The sequence below is a fragment of the Trichechus manatus genome, unplaced genomic scaffold (assembly GCF_000243295.1).
Source record: "Trichechus manatus latirostris isolate Lorelei unplaced genomic scaffold, TriManLat1.0 scaffold00102, whole genome shotgun sequence".
NCBI classification, from domain to species: domain Eukaryota; kingdom Metazoa; phylum Chordata; class Mammalia; order Sirenia; family Trichechidae; genus Trichechus; species Trichechus manatus.
In genome coordinates this window covers 8059219-8075187 of record NW_004444038.1, presented here as the reverse complement: position 1 = coordinate 8075187, position 15969 = coordinate 8059219, and the positions used below count along the sequence as shown (strand labels likewise).

The 15969-nt window shown below is 41.0% G+C and overlaps 1 protein-coding gene across 1 annotated transcript in view; it reads right to left on the bottom strand.

The window, feature by feature from the left end:
* Positions 1 to 984: 984 nt before the first annotated feature.
* Positions 985 to 15969, bottom strand: part of TEX29 (testis expressed 29) — a 31155-nt gene continuing 16170 nt past the window's right edge. Inside the window, exons 4-6 of the mRNA XM_023737389.1 lie at positions 4038 to 4107; positions 2604 to 2755; positions 985 to 1123 (exon numbers count right to left, since the gene is read on the bottom strand). Coding sequence (XP_023593157.1) covers positions 1080 to 1123; positions 2604 to 2755; positions 4038 to 4107 — 266 coding nt within the window. The 3' untranslated portion in view covers positions 985 to 1079. The remainder of the gene's footprint in view (positions 1124 to 2603; positions 2756 to 4037; positions 4108 to 15969) is intronic.

The following is a 15969-nucleotide window of genomic DNA, read 5'->3' as shown; positions in this document are numbered from 1 at the left end:
CTTTCCAAGGTGAAAAACTTTAAAGGAGATTCACTGGGCTGGCAAACACGTACGCCAGTCACTCTGAAGCCAAAATTCATTCTGCTGTAAACAGGGTTACAGCTGATGACTCCGCCCCTCTCAGCTCTTGCTGCTGCTCCCTTCTCGTTTCCCTCGCTAATCGCTGGCAAAGGTCAATGCTGGGCAAGCCCTGAATTTCCCGTGAGTCTGCGTGACGGCTTCCTGCTCTGAGCAGCCCTTCTTCTGAAAAGGGGACCCTCTGTAATTTCATCTTGATGGCGATGCTATAGGCTGCCATGATTTCAATATGAGTAACAAGCAGTGCCAACACAAAATTTAAACCTTTAAATTACGTTCTCAGACTGCAGAGGCTTTATCACTCTTAAGACACAGCATTGTAACCACCACCTACAGTTGCTGCCAATTTCCCATCACCGTAAACAAAACTCACTGCTCCCTAAACAATGGCTCCCCCCAGTCCCCGAATGTAATTGATATCCCTAAATTGTACACCTGAAAAATGTTGAATTGGGAAATGTTGTGTTATATATACATTTATAATAATAAAATGTATATGTATGTATGTGTATGTGTGCATACTGCATATATATGTGTATATATATACATATATATAAATCCCATACAGCCCTATGGATCACAATGGTCCAATTCCATCGTGCATGGGGCACCCTCATGAGTTGGGGGCAGCTCCCAACAACAAGCCCTAGGCAGCTACTGAGTACTTGAAATGTGCCCAGAAAGAATTGAGATGTAGTGTGAGTATAAAGTATACATTGGATTTCCAAATTTAACACCAAAAAAAAAAGTTAAATATCTCATTAATAATTTTTAGACTGATTATATGTTGCATTAATAATATTCTAGGTTATATTGCATTACATGAAATACGTTATTAAAATTTATAAAAAGATACAGCATTGAATAAGGCAATATAAAACAAGAAGCAACTTTCGAAATACCTTTATTTTTCTCTTTGGGTGGTAGTCCCATCCCACATTTCACCTGCTGTCCCATTTCATTTGGATTCTTCTGCCATCTTCACTCCTTCATGATGCGTTTCATTCCTCGGATTCTTCGGTGTGTGTTACTGTCAATGTTTCTGCTGTATTAAAAAAAATTAACAGGATAGTCAGCAATCCAAGGAAATTTCATCAAGTTCTTTGAACACATCTTACATGGCCTACCACTGGCAATTATTTACTGACAAACCAGTTTGGTAGGTGGCCTTCCACTACCCTGTGTTTCTCAGTTCAGATCTGAGACAGAAGCCCTTTGAAAGAGTAGAGGCTGTCTTCCTACATTCGTGTCCCATTCCACAGAACGTACCATTGAGAAGGTAAACACTATGCCCTATAGGAAAGTGTCAGTTGCCCAGACACAGACTTGGTTAGGGTCACGGCATTCCAGACCAAAGAAAAGTTTGGGTAGGCTTCTCTCTGCCTCTTGCTCTTCCTTATCGAGTGCCGCCTCCAGGAAAACATTAAGTAAATGTGGCTAATGCATAATGAAAAGACCTGTAGGATTCCCATATAAACATCACTTAAGATAAAGCTGATCGTTTGGAACGTTTCTTTCTTGAACCTGGCGACTTGCTCACATATAAAAAGCAACAAGCAAGCTAGGGAGGCCTCCTAAGAGAGCTGGTAAACATCTAAACAACTTGGCTTTCTGGAAACCAGAGGAGCAATGCTTCCCTCTCCTTCATGCCTCTTCAACCACCACCAGCAGGGTGATCAGAGGGCCACAGAGCAGGCAGTTACCTTCTGAGGCACAAATGCCAGCAAGTCAATTGACTGACTTTTGCAAGTCTGCTTTATCCTCACTCCAGCACCCCTGACGCTCACCCCATAACCTCCAGCCCTTACCCCATACACTTACACACACTCCCCGCCAACACTGATGGTTCCAGTCTAAAGCGAGCGGGATGGCAAGGTGACAGGGGATAAGAAGAGAAGCTAGAATATGATTATGTGAGAAAATGTGCTTTTAGACCAGACTCGCTGGCCCGACAGAGACTGGAGACACCCCGAGAGCACAGCTCCCAGACACCCTTTAACTCAGTACTGAAGTTACTCCTGAGGCTCACCCTTCAGCCAAAGATGACACAGGCCCATAAAACAAAACGAGACTAAAGGGGCACACCAGCCCAGGGGCAAGGACGAGAAGGCAGGCGGGGACAGGAAGACTGGTAATAGGGAACCCAAGGTCGAGAAGGGAGTGTGTTGACATGTCGTGGGGTTGGTAACCAAAGTCACGAAACAATACGTGTATTAATTGTTTAATGAGAAACTAGTTTGGTCTCTGTAAATCTTCATCTAAAGTACAATAAAAATAAAGAAAGAGAGAAAAGAAAATGTGCTTTTAAAGCAGGAAACACATTGAGAGCAGACTCCACATTATAAACCAGATCCTCCATATACGGATAAGATAAATTAGAATCTCGCCAAAATTTTAAAAAAAACTATAACTTTCGTTGAAGGGCCAGTAAAGTTATTGACTATTTTTCCACATGTAAGGCCTTATAACGAAATACAGCTACGCTCTTCGCCCTAAATGTGAGAACAATTAAAACGTCTGCTTACACTCTCCAGGTTGGTCAGAGCTCTGTGTCATCGGTTCGGATCTCTGCCCCTGTGACACAGGTTTCTCACTGGCTGTGAATACCTCATCTAGCTTGGACGATGAGCTTATGACGGTAGAGACTTCCTTTTCTCTTCTACTCTCCTGAACAACTCTGGTGGGAAGAGAGTTTTTATCACATGCAGAGAAATTAAAAATGGAACAACTCTGTGGGCCATCCAGCCCTCCCCTAGGATGGCCCTCTAAAAATGCAGGTTCCATAATTGTGCACTAAGATAAACGCTTTGCCTCAAATTTTCCACTTTAGTCGCTTAGACATGCTCCAAACAGATGATCAGTATGTGGCACCTAGATTCCCTAGGACATAAACAGGGAGTGGTAAAGTTGCATACTATGCTGTAAGTCACAGCTGGATTAGTAAGTCAAGATCCCCACCTAGCACCACTTATAACAGGAACGTGGTTTTTCTTGTTGCTGGACAAAGTGACTTAAATACTCGCAGTAGCTTTTGTTCACAGCACACTAAAGGCTGGTCACAGGGGAAGTCCTTGTGGTAGAAACAGCCTTGGCCCCGGAGTGAGGAGGCCTAGATCCCAGTCCTGCTCGGTGGACAGGAACCAGGGCTGGAAGGAGGGCCAGGGTGTCAGCCTTTCTGGGTCTGCATTTCACCACCATTAAAATGACAGGAGGTCGGCTCACCTCTGAGATGCCTCCACGTCCTAGCCTTCTACAGAGATGACTTTAGAGGACGTAGAGAATGACCCGTGAGCCTTGGATGGGAAATGCGGGCACATGGGCTCTCGAAGCACACAACATGAGCTGGAGTCCCAGCTCCACCACGTGTGAGCTGTGGGGCCCTGGCACATTGCTGAGCCTCCTTGGTGCTGAGGTTAATCATCTGAATAAGGGGATAGTAATGGCACCTATAGCCCTGGTGGCACACTGGTTAAGTGCTCGGCTGCTAACCAAAAGGTCGGCAGTTTGAACCCACCGGCCGCTCCTTGGAAACCCTATGGGACAGTTCTACTCTGTCCTATAGGGTCGCTGTAAGTCGGAATCAACTCGACGGCAACGAGTTTGGTTTGGGTTTAGTACACCAGTAGGTGGTTGGCAGGATGAAATGAGATAATATGTGCAGAACACTTAGAATTTTAAGTGCGTGTTAAATGCTCGTTCTTTCATTATTAACAACAGCTCTGGAGACAATAAGTCTGGGTGCTTCCTGCCCAGACAGCCCAAGCCCACCACACGTCCCTGAGTGTACTTCTCCTTGTCTGCCCCGTCAGCACCGAGACCGAAGGAGCAGGCCGACGGAGCCTGGCCAAGGATGGGGCTGAGGGAACAGCCTGTGGCCCGCGCTTAAATCACTCCCGGCCCTTTTCTGCTCCCGCCCTGTAAGTTCTGCATTTAAATTTGAAACAACAAAAAAGACTGACCTGTAAATTATCGTGATGATAAAGGCCCCAGAGATGATGACGATCAAGGCAGAGAACACCTGCACATAAACTGAAAACAGCTTGGTCTTAACGCCCTGCGTACAGCAAATCCGTCACCGTTAAAAAGAAGTCATCACCCGAGGTGGTAACCTGCAGCCTCTGTCATGTCTCCCTGCTGCTCGCGTCGGCCCAGACCTGATCCTCCAAACACCCATCTTCTCTGGATGCCCACTTCTACAGAGGTTTCCCAAGTCACCCACAGCCTGGCAAAGGCGTCCCATGAAAGGCAGCTCGGGGTGGTGGTGAGAGGCCGCCTGGAGGACACCTCGTAACTCGCCCTGTCCGCTAAGCAGAGGGGTGGCCACGATGGTGCTCCTTCCTGTTCTCCAGAACCCAGCAGACTTTCTCCTTGTGGCTCCTGTTATCTCGGCTTCACACCCCTCCCCCAGCCCCCGGACACTGTTCCTCAATGCTCAGGTCAAATTCTCCCCGGATCTGAATATAAAAAATATGCTTTTTGGATAATAGACAAATTCTATTCGTGTTGACTGAACTTTTCTCTATTTACCAGGGGCTTCCACAATCCCTAAATGGCTTATGCCTTCTCTGAACCTACCCCCCACAAATGAATCAGAGCCTTTCAAGGTGACTTCTTAGGGGGCGACCTCTATTCCCGTTTCTCTGTGTAGGATCATCAGTTTGTGTAATCGTTTCGGCCTGGCTCCACACCCAGGGAAGAGTGAGCTGGAACGAGCAAGTGGGCATGTTAGCTCAGCTCCTTCCTCAGCCCTCCATGGGGGAGGGTCTCTCCCTGCAGGAAGCCCTCCCCTCACAGCAAGCAGGGTGCTGGCTGTGCGGGGGAGGACTGTGGGGCCAGTGCTGCTGAGCAGAGAGCAGGCGTGTCTAATGCTGGGGACTGATATTTTGATGTCCATCTGCTCGGTTCAGGACTCAGGCAGAGCAAAGGGGAATGATTTACCAGGTCCTGTCTACAGGTCGCTGAGTCAGAACTGACTCCGAGAGTTTTGCTGCGGTTGGTCTGTTTTGTTTTGTTTTTTATAGTCAAATAATATTCTCTCCCTACTTTTCATCCTTCTAGATATTCTTCATCAGGTTGCCATGACAAAACAAACACAAAAACTAATGCAAGTAAAATTCTTAGTATACTGCTTGGCCTACAGTATATGTAATGTTTACTGCTGTTATTATTATTCTCTTCTCTAATTGCTTTTTGACTCCTTCAGAGGAAAGAACCTGGCTTACCTACAAATCCGTAACTAAAGTAACCTGACCAACTTCAATCCCCTTATCTCCTTCTCCCTCTAAACTATTTTCAAGGATCCTTAACCAGTAATAATAATACTGTTAGATGTGATTTCCTTGGAAGGTAATAGTTGTGGAGAACAGCTGTAGAGAAAGCTGCCTCCAAGGCATGTGAGGAGGATTCCAATGAGATCTGCATTTCCTAGACACTAGGATCCCACTCCAACTCATCCCGACCCTAGGGTCCTAGGGGTCAGAACTGACCCAACTGCAACGGGTTTAGGGTTTTTTTGTCTGTTTGTTGGCTTAGGATCCTATTATATGAGGGCTGAAGTTAGAAAAGTGATTGGAGGTTGAAGCCAAAATCTTTGACTTTTCTTGTACTGAGGTGATCTCTGTAAATAATGGTTAAGTATACAATGGGTGCTCAATGATCATGAATGGTTAAGTATACAGTGGGTGCTCAATGACTAAGAGCTCATCAAGGAGAGGTTGTGGGGGGGAGAATGAGACTTGGGGTTGCGTTGTTGTCAGATAACAGGCTAGTATACTATAACAAAGATTGAACTGGAAAACTCTTACAGATTCTGTTCCAATGAGTTGGCTTATTTCTTTAAATGGTACCTCTCCAATGGGAATTGGCTTACCCAAGTAGGGAAAAAGGCAAATAGACATTAACAACTTCACGAGGCTGGTTCGTCTTCAAATCTCCAGGGCTACAATAACCAGCCCCCAGGATGGCCTCCAATGATTCACACCTCCTGGTACTTACACCCAAGTATACACCTACCCACACTGAACAGGGTTGATCTCTGTAACCAACAGGTTACCGTGGCAATGCTCCTTCCAAGGCGAGGATACAAAGACATTGCAGCTTCTACTCTACTCTCTTGGATCATTTGTTCTGGGAGAAACCAGCCACCATGTCATAATGACATGCAAGCAGCCCTCGTGGCAAGAAAAAGAGGCTTCCTGTGGATAGCTTGCACTTACTTGCCAGTCATGTGAGTGGGTCATCTTGAAAGAAATCCTCCAGCTCCAGTCAAGCCTTCAGATGAACGCAGTCATGGTTGACATCTTGACTGCCATCTCATGGGAGACCCAGGTCAAAACCACCTAACTAAGCCGCGAAGTTGTTGTTTTAACCACTAAATTTTGGCGTAGGCTGTCACTCAGCAATGGCTACCTAATTCAAGGTTGTAGCACAGGGCTTGGCACAGAGAAAAGTGCACTTCAAGTGACGCTGAATGAATAGAACAAATTAAGTTGAAATGAACAAATAAGGTTTAAAAAAAAAGTGAATAGAGCTTTTAAGGGACAAGAAGGTGACCCTTCAAATTCTTGAATCCCAGGGAATGTGTCTGTGTTAGTGTGATGCTGTGTCTTAGTTCATGAAATAAATTCAGAACTTACACATGAGAGAAGAAACACATATACTTAGTCAACAGTTTATTACTTGATAGTAGGTCTTCTACGATTTTTTGTCATTGATATCAAGCTTGTAAAAGACAGAAACTGAGTATTATTCTCCCCTGTACAGTGTCTATCCTGCAACACTGTTTGTTACAAAGCACCTGCGTGGTTTATCATAAACCATACATTGTGGTTGATAATTCAGAAATAGCAGCAATTGAAGAAAATATTACTTCCTTTAAGGCATACCTTGGTAAATTCTCCCCCTAAAGACAGTTAAACAAAGTTTTGAAATCTTCTCAGCAAGTCCCATAAAGAAACAGAAGTCAAACACTCAGAGGAAATGACATGTTAAATAATGTTCCCCACCATCAAGGCTGAAGAATGAAGGCAAGTCATTCTCTTTGAATTCCCACTCCTTTCTCAAAGATCTAATGTTAATTCCCCAAGTTCATATTCTTAATAATACAGATTATGCCATAACACAATGTACACTTGAAACCAGCCAATTTAAGAAGTTGGTGAAAGGTTTTCATAACATGGAATTATGCACACAAAGAATTCATAATACCCTGTCACCAAATACTACAACTTACATAGCACAAAGGTGCATTCACTGTCTTGAATGAGAAAGATGTCAAAGAAATAAAAAATAATTTGTGATCACAGTGAGAACTCAAGTCTAGGGCTCACTGCCCAGACTCTTTCCACAGATGGCCCAACCCCTCAAGCTTGAACAAAGTCAGAAGTTAAGAAAAAGCCTAGCCCACATGACCCATGTATCAAAATTGGAAGAATGCAATGGGGATTAAAATCTGACTCCATCCAAGAATGACATACCTACTTGCCACACTGTGAGCCCTCTTTAAGTACAAAAACTTCTTGAAAGCTTGTGTTCTCTTCTGGGTTCCTTGTTTTGTTGTTAGGTGTTGTCTAGTCAGTTCCCACTCATAGCTACCCTGTGTACAACAAAATGAAACACTGCCTGGTCCTGTCCCATCCTCACAATCGTTGTTATGCTTGAGCCCATTGTTGCAACCACTGTATCAATCCATCTCATTGAGGGGCTTCCTCTTTTCATTGACCTTCTACTTTACTAGGCATGATGTCCTTCCCAGGGACTGGTCCCACCTAATGACATGACCAAAGTACATGAGATGAAGTCTCGCCATCTTTGCTTTCAAGGAGCATTCTAGATGTATTTCTTTCAAGACAGATTTGTTTTTCTGGCAGTCCATGATATATTCAATATTCTTTGCCAACAACATAATTCAAAGGCATCAATTCTTTGGTCTTCCTTATTCATCTTCCAGCTTTTGCATGCATATGAGGTAACTGGAAATACCATGGCTTGGGTCAGACGCACCTTAGTCCTCAAAGGGACACCTTAGCTTTTTAACACTTTAAAGAGGTCTTTTGTAGTAGATTTGCCCAATACAATACATCATTTGATTTCTTGGCTGCTGCTTCCATGGGTGTTAATTGTGGATCCAAGTAAAATGGAATCCTTGACAACTTCAATCTTTTCTCCATTTATCATGATGTGCTTATTGGTTCAGTTGTGAGGATATTTGTTTTCTTTATGTTAAGGTGTAATCCATACTGAAAGCTGTATTCTTTGATCTTCATCAGTAAGTACTTCAAGTCCTCTTCACTTTCAGCAAGCAAGATCGTGTCACCTGCATATCTCAGGTTGTTAATGAGTCTTCCTCCAATCCTGATGCCCCTTTCTTCTTCATATAGTCCAGCTTCTCGGATTATTTGCTCAGAATACAGACTGAATAAGTATGGTGAAAGGATACAATCCTGATACACATCTTTCTGATTTTAAACCACACAGTATCCCCTTGTTCTGTTTGAATAACTTGCCTTTTGGTCTACGTATAGGTTCCTCATAAGCACAATTAAATGTTCTGGAATTCTCATCCTTCCCAGTGTTATCCATAATTTGTTATGATCCACACAGTTGAATGCCTTTGTATGGTCAATAAAACACAGGTAAACATCTTTCTGCTATTCTCTGCTTTCAGCCAAGATCCATCTGACATCAGTAATGATATCCCTCATTCCACATCCTCTTCTGAATCTGGCTTGAACTCCTGGCAGTTCCCTGTTGATGTACTGCTGCAACTATTTTTTGAATGATCTTCAGCAAAATTTTGTGTGTGATATTAATGATATTGTTCAATGATTTCTACATTCTACTGGATCACCTTTCTTTGGAATGGGCACAGATATGGCTCTCTTCTAGTTGGTTGGCCAGGTAGCTGTCTTCCAAATTTCTTGGCATAGACAAGTGAACACCTCCAGCACTGCATCTGTTTGCTGAAACATCTCAGTTGGTATTCCGTCAATTCCTGGAGCCTTGTTTTCGCAAATGACTTCAGTGCAGCTGGGTTCCTTAAGGACACTCATTATTAAGGTGCTGTAGAGAATGAGGCTCATTTTTCAAATGAGTGAGAGGCATAAAGTGATTATTCTAATTTAAACAATATTTGATATGCATACTAACACAAAATGGCCAACTCCTGCATAAAATTCTGATGAAAAGATACTCAAGGGATGAAATATATTTAAAAAAACAAAAAATGCCTGAGTTTCCTAACTCAATTATAACCTTCCATGAACTATCAATTTCACCACTTTACCTTGTTGAGCCTCAATTTTATTTGAGATATTGGGAAGTTGGAGTAATTGCCAAACACTATGGCCAGCTCTGTGACGTCATGGAGAATTTAAAGAACAAACTCAAATACCCATCGGATGTTAATGTTTCCTGCTTTAACAGGTCCCAAATGGTAAACTTCTTGAAAGAGTTAAGTTGCATAAGTGTATAGGAAACTGGAGACCTCTGAGGAAAAAAAACAAAACTCCATGATGGAAGTGAAATGAGCTAGACTGTAAATATCTGCTGCTCTCAAATATGGAGGTGTGCACATCAAACCACCACCACCACAAAACAACAGCAAAAAGATAGGAAGTACAAAAAGCAGCAAATTATGGTCAATCACCACCTACTGCCATGACTTCATCTTCAGGAGTGCTTGTCACATACCCAAGAGAATGAATGGTTGGAATGCAGTAAGGTGATACGCCACTCAACACTGGAAGGCCTGGAACTCAAAAACATTTCTCAAGTAAGATTCTGGCTGAAGGCTGTGGATTTATGATAAGACAGGTGTAGGATAAGAGGCTCTTTCAAGAAAAAAAGTGCTATGTCTTCTTGCAATTCCCGCTACTCAACTGGGTACAACTGGACTCGAAGGTCAGTAAATCCCAGAAGTAAATTCCATGGTGACGTCAGTGAAAATGGTGATGTGATGAACACTAAGACTTCTCTCCTCCATAAAAGCAATGAGAGCACTAAAAAAAAAAAGGTTATCAGGATAAACTTGTCCGGAACTCTGGAAATTAACCAAAGGCTTGCAGCAATCCAGGGAGCATTTATGCAAGACGAACAGCTGACTCTTGGTGAGAACAGTGAGCTTTGTGTCATTTTAACTTGCCCTATTCCCATCTCTCCCTCCTCAACTCTAAGTAGCCTTGAAAACCACAATTATGGTGAAAACCAGCAACCTGGTAAGCACTGGAGGGGGCAGAACAGGGTTGGAGCTCCTTTGAAGTTCCAGTCCCACAGAATTGTCAGCATTTGACTGCCTAGTCCTGCTCTGGAAGACCCCATTTGCAAGATGTCTTTATTTCACCTGATTTGGAGCTCATGGAATGCAAACAGCCTTTTCCCAAATGGTGTTTAGCAAAATTCATCAGAAGCAATTGTTGAACATTGCATCTTCCTGAGGTGGTGGATAATAGTTGGGGCAAACAATAGGCTAACGAAAAAGCTTAAAAGGAAAATCTGGGGAATGAGAGGTCTGTAAGGGGTTTTGAAAAGCTCTGACATATTCCTGGGACTCTAGAAGGCCACATGTATGCATAGGGCTGTGTACACGCCCAGGGATGTCTTAAGCTCTCACCTTTGGCTAATCTTTGGGCTCTGTATGAGCAGGAAGTGAAGACTAAGGTAGTGTTGTACATTGCCTGGTTGAATGTTAAAAGTGTACTCCAAAAATGTGCACAGAGCCCCTTGGCTAACTGACACTCAGCAAACTGGTTCTAAAAATCTAAGAAAAGTTCTGCCCAATCATTAGCTGACACTAAGTTAACCAAGCTGAGTCTTCAGTGGCCACACAAAACAAAGAACTCAGGCTTTACAGAATTAATTCAGAAAGTCATTAAACAAATAAACAACCATAACAACAAATAGCAACAACAAACCCTGCGGAGGGGAAAGAATCTGATTTCCAGAGTTGCCGCATTATATTATTTAAAATTATGTTATTATTAATTATAGCATAATATATAATTATTATATTATTATTTTCAACAACAACAAAGAATGATACATGCCAAGAAACAAAGCATGGCCCATGTATATGAAAAAAATCAGTCAACACAAACTGTCCCTGAGGAAGCCCAGATGTTAAACTTACTAGACAGCAACTTTAAATCATCTATTTTAAATATGTTCAAAGAACTAAAGGAAACTGTGTCTAAGAAACTAAAGAAAAATATGAAAATGATGTCTCCCCAAATACGGAATATCAAAGAGATAGAAATTTTTTTTTTTTAAATAGAAATTCTGGAGTTGAAAGTATAATAACTGAAATGAAAAAATAGCCAGAGGAGCTCAATAGCAAACATGAGCAGGTAGGAGAAAGAATTAGCAAAATTGAAGATAAGTCCATCAAATTTAGCCAATCTGATGAACAGAAAGAAAACAGAATCAAGAAAAATGAACAGAATTTCAGAGTCCTTTAGGACAACATCAAGTGTACCAACATACAAATAATTGGAGTCCCAGAAGGAGACAAGACAGAGAACGGGTGCAGAAAGAGTATTTGAAGAAATGATGGGAAAAACTTACCAAATTTGATTAGAAAAATATTACACATCCAAGAATCTCAGCAAAATCCAGGTAGGATAAATTCACAGAGATCCACACTGAGACACATCATAATAAAACTGTCAAAAGACAAGAAGAGAATCTTGAAAGTAGCATGAGAGAAGCAACTCATCATGTCTAAAGGATCTTCAATAAGATTAACAGAGGATTTCTCACCAGAAACCACAGAGGCCAGAAGCAGTGGGATGAAATATTCAACGTGTGGGGAAAAAAAAAAAAAAGACTTATCAACCAAGAATTTTATATACAGCAACCCTATCATCCAAAACTGAAGGAGAAATTAAGACATACTCAGATAAGCAAAAACTCAAAGAAGTCATTGCTAGTAGATTTCCCCCACATAATAGAGTTTTTCAGGATGAAAAGAAAAGACACAGACAGTAATACAAATCCACGTGAATAAACAAAGAGCACCAGTAAGGTACTCAATAAATGCAGAAAACACTCCAATATAATCTCCTTTCATGATAAAAACACTCAATAAACTAGGAAGAAAAAGGAACCTCCTCAACCTGATAAATAGCATCTATCTAAAACCCACAGCTAGCATCGTACTTAGTAGTGAAACACTTACAGCTTCCCTCTAAAATCAGGGACAAACAAAGATGTCCACTCTGACCACTTCTATTCAATATTGTACTGGAGATTCTAGCCAGAGCAATTATGCAAGAAAATGAAATAAAGGATATCCAGATAGGACAGGAAGAAATAAAACTATCTCTATTTGTAGATAACATGATCTCATATATAGAAAATCCAAAGAATCAACTAAAAACTAATAAATGAGTTCAACAAGGTTGCAAGATAAAAGATCAATATACAAAAATAAATGTATTTTTATATACTAGCAATGAACAATCTGAAAGTGAAATTAAGAAAACAATTCTATTTACAATAGCATCAAAAAGAAAATTCACAATAGCATCAAAAAGGATACTTAGGAATAAATTTAACAAAAGAAGTACAAGATTAGTACACTAAAAAACACAAAATTTCATGGAAAAAATCAAAGAAGACATAAATGGAAAGATATTCCCTCTTGTCATGAATTGAACTGTGTCCTCCAAAAATATGTATATCAATTTGGCTAGGCCATGATTCCCAGTATTGTGTGATTGTCAACCATTTTATTGTCTGATGTGATTTTCCTATGCGTTGTAAATCCTATCTCTATGATGTTGATGAGATGGGATTAGCAGCAGTTATGTGGACTCAATCTACAAGATTGGACTGTGCCTTAAGTCAATCTCTTTTGAGATATAAAAGAGAGAAGCAAGCAGAGAGACATGGGGACCTCATACACCAAGAAAGCAGCACCGGGAGAAGAGTGACTCCTTTGGACCTGAGGTTCCTGTACTGAGAAGCTGCTAGACCAAGGGACGATTGATGGCAAGGACCTTCTCCCAGAACCAACAGAGACAGAAAGCCTTCTCCTAGAGCTGGCACACTGAATTTAGACTTCTAGCCTCCTAAACTGTGAGAGAATAAATTTCTCTTTGTTGAAACCATCCACTTGTGGTATTTCTGTTGTAGCAGCACTAGATAACTAAGACACCTCTTAGTTATCTTAGTTAGTTAAAATTAGCAATGACTGGAAGACTTAATGTTGTTAAGATGGCAATACTCCCCAAACTGATCTAAAGATTTAATGCAAGCCCTATCAAGATCCCAACAGCTTTTTTGCAGAAATTGACAAGCTGATTCTAAAATTCATATGGAAATTCAAGGAACCCAGGATACCCACAACAATCTTGAAAAAGAAGAACAAATTTGAAGGACTCACACTTCCCAATTTCAAAACTTAATACAAAGCTACATTAACCAAGACTGTGTGGTACTGGCATAAGGATAGACATATACATCAACAGAAAAGAATTGAGAGTACAGAAATAAACCCATACATTTGTGGGCAGTTGATTCTTGATAAGGGTGTCAAGACAATTTAACAGGGAAAAAATAGTCTTTTCAAGAAAGTGTTGGGACAACTGGATATCCGCAAGCAAAAGAATGAAGTTGGATAGCTTCCTTGTGCAATATACAAAAATTAACTCAAGTGGATCGAAGACCCAACTGTAGGAGCTAAAACTAATAAAACTGTTAGAAGAAAACATAGTGGTAAACCTGTGTGCCTTGGATTAGGCAATGGTTTCTTCTATATGACACCAAAAGCACAAGCAACCAAATTAAAAACAGATAAACTAGACATCATCAAAATTAAAAACGTTTGTGCTTACAACAGATGGTCCCAGACAGAATGGGAGAAAAATGTAGAACCAAATTTCAAATTCACACACACAAAAAAGACCAGACTTACTGGTGGTGGTCTGACAGAGACTGGAGGAACCCCCAAGACTATGCTCCTGAACACCTTGCTAACTCAGAACCGAAGCCATGCCCAAAGTCCACCTTTCAGCCAAAGATTAGACAGGCCCATAAAACAAACAATAACAGGCGTGAGGAACGCACTTCTTAGTTCAATCAAGTATACAAGACCAAATGGGCAACACCTACCCAAAAGCAAAGACAAGAAGGCAGCAAGGGACAGGAAAACTGGATGAATGGACACAGAAATCCGGGGTGGAAAGGGAAAGAGTGCTGACACATTTCAGGGAGTTCAACCAATATCACAAAACAATTTGTGTATAAATTTTTGAATGAGAAACTAACTTGCACTGTAAACTTTCACCTAAAGCACAATTTTTTTAAAAAAATGGGTGATTCAAATGACATTATCAAGAAAATGTAAAGATAACCCACAGAATGGGAGAAAAAAATTATAAATTATTATATTTGATAAGGGTCTAGTACACAGAATATATAAAGAGTTCTTATAACTCAACAATAAAAAGATAATTAACCAATTTAAAAATGGGCAAAGAGTTTGGATCGATATTTCTCTGCAGAAGATATACAAATGTAATAAGCACATGAAAAGATGCTTAACATCATTAGTAATTAGGGAAATATAAGTCAAATAAGATATAAATTTACATTCACTAGGATGGCTATAATAAAAGACAGACAATAGCAAGTGCTGACAAGGATGTGTAAAAATTGGAACCCTCATACATTGCTGGTGGGAATGTAAAATAGTAAAATAGAACAGCCACTTTGGAAAACAATTTGGCAGTTCTTCAAAAAATTAAATATAGAATTAACATTTGATCCAGGAATTCCACTCCTAGGTACAGACACAAGAGAAATGAAAACATACGTTCACACAATACTTGTACACAAATGTTCATAGAAGCATTATTCATAATAGTCAAAAAGTGCAAACAACCCAAATGTCTATCAACTGATGAATGAATAAACAAAATATGGTATATCCATCCAGTGGAATATTATCCAGCCATAAAAAGTAATGAAGTGCTGACTACAACGTGGATGAACCTTGAAAACATTTTGCTAAGTGAAAGAAGCCAGACAAAAAGGCAAACAGTGGACAATTCCATTTATGTGAAATGTCCAGAACGGGCAAATCCATAGAGACAGAAAGTAGACGTAGTCTCCAGAGGCTGGGAGGAAAAGGGAATGGAGAGTAGCTAATGAGTATAAGGATTCTTCTGGGGGGTGATAAAAATGTCCTGGAATTACATATTGGTGATAGTCACACAACTTTGTGACTATACTAAAAATCACTCAGTTTTGCCCTTTAAAAGGGTGAGTTTTATGGTATGTGAATTTTATCTCAATAAAAATTATAATTAAAAAAAAAGAGATAATTTCCAATTGCTTCTGTCTGCAGGTACAGGAGAAGGTGTAGGATCCTAAGAACACTGTAGCTGCGGGGTCTCCCGGAGGCGGAGGGTGAGGGAGCAAGGAAGGCTTGGTCCCAAGTCTAAACCAAGATCTGAAGGAAAAGCTTCCATCAGAAAACCCTCCCAGCAATTAGTGGTGTTAGCTGTGACTTGTTCGCCTCGTTTGGAGACGCCAAGTGTCATCTTTTGCGAAGTGCCAAATCTTCTCCATAAAGCAAGATAAACTCCCCGCCTTGAGCAAGCCAGACATTATAATGCTTTTTCTTCTTGAATCACTTTCCCAAAATATATTGTTTTCTTCTTCAAGGGGCTGGTTTTGAGTCTGTAGGGTCAGGCAGACCCAGTGGGTCAATGTTTTGTAATAGTCATCAATCACTAATGTTTCCCGGCCTTCTAAGTCACACAAGGTACAGGAAGTCGGAAAGGGATTGGAAGACATGACATTTAGCTGTCCTTGAGGAACTCAATCTACCTGGGGTCTAGAAGGAAAAAGAAATCTTCCTACCCGTTGCCCACTGCCATCAAGTCAATT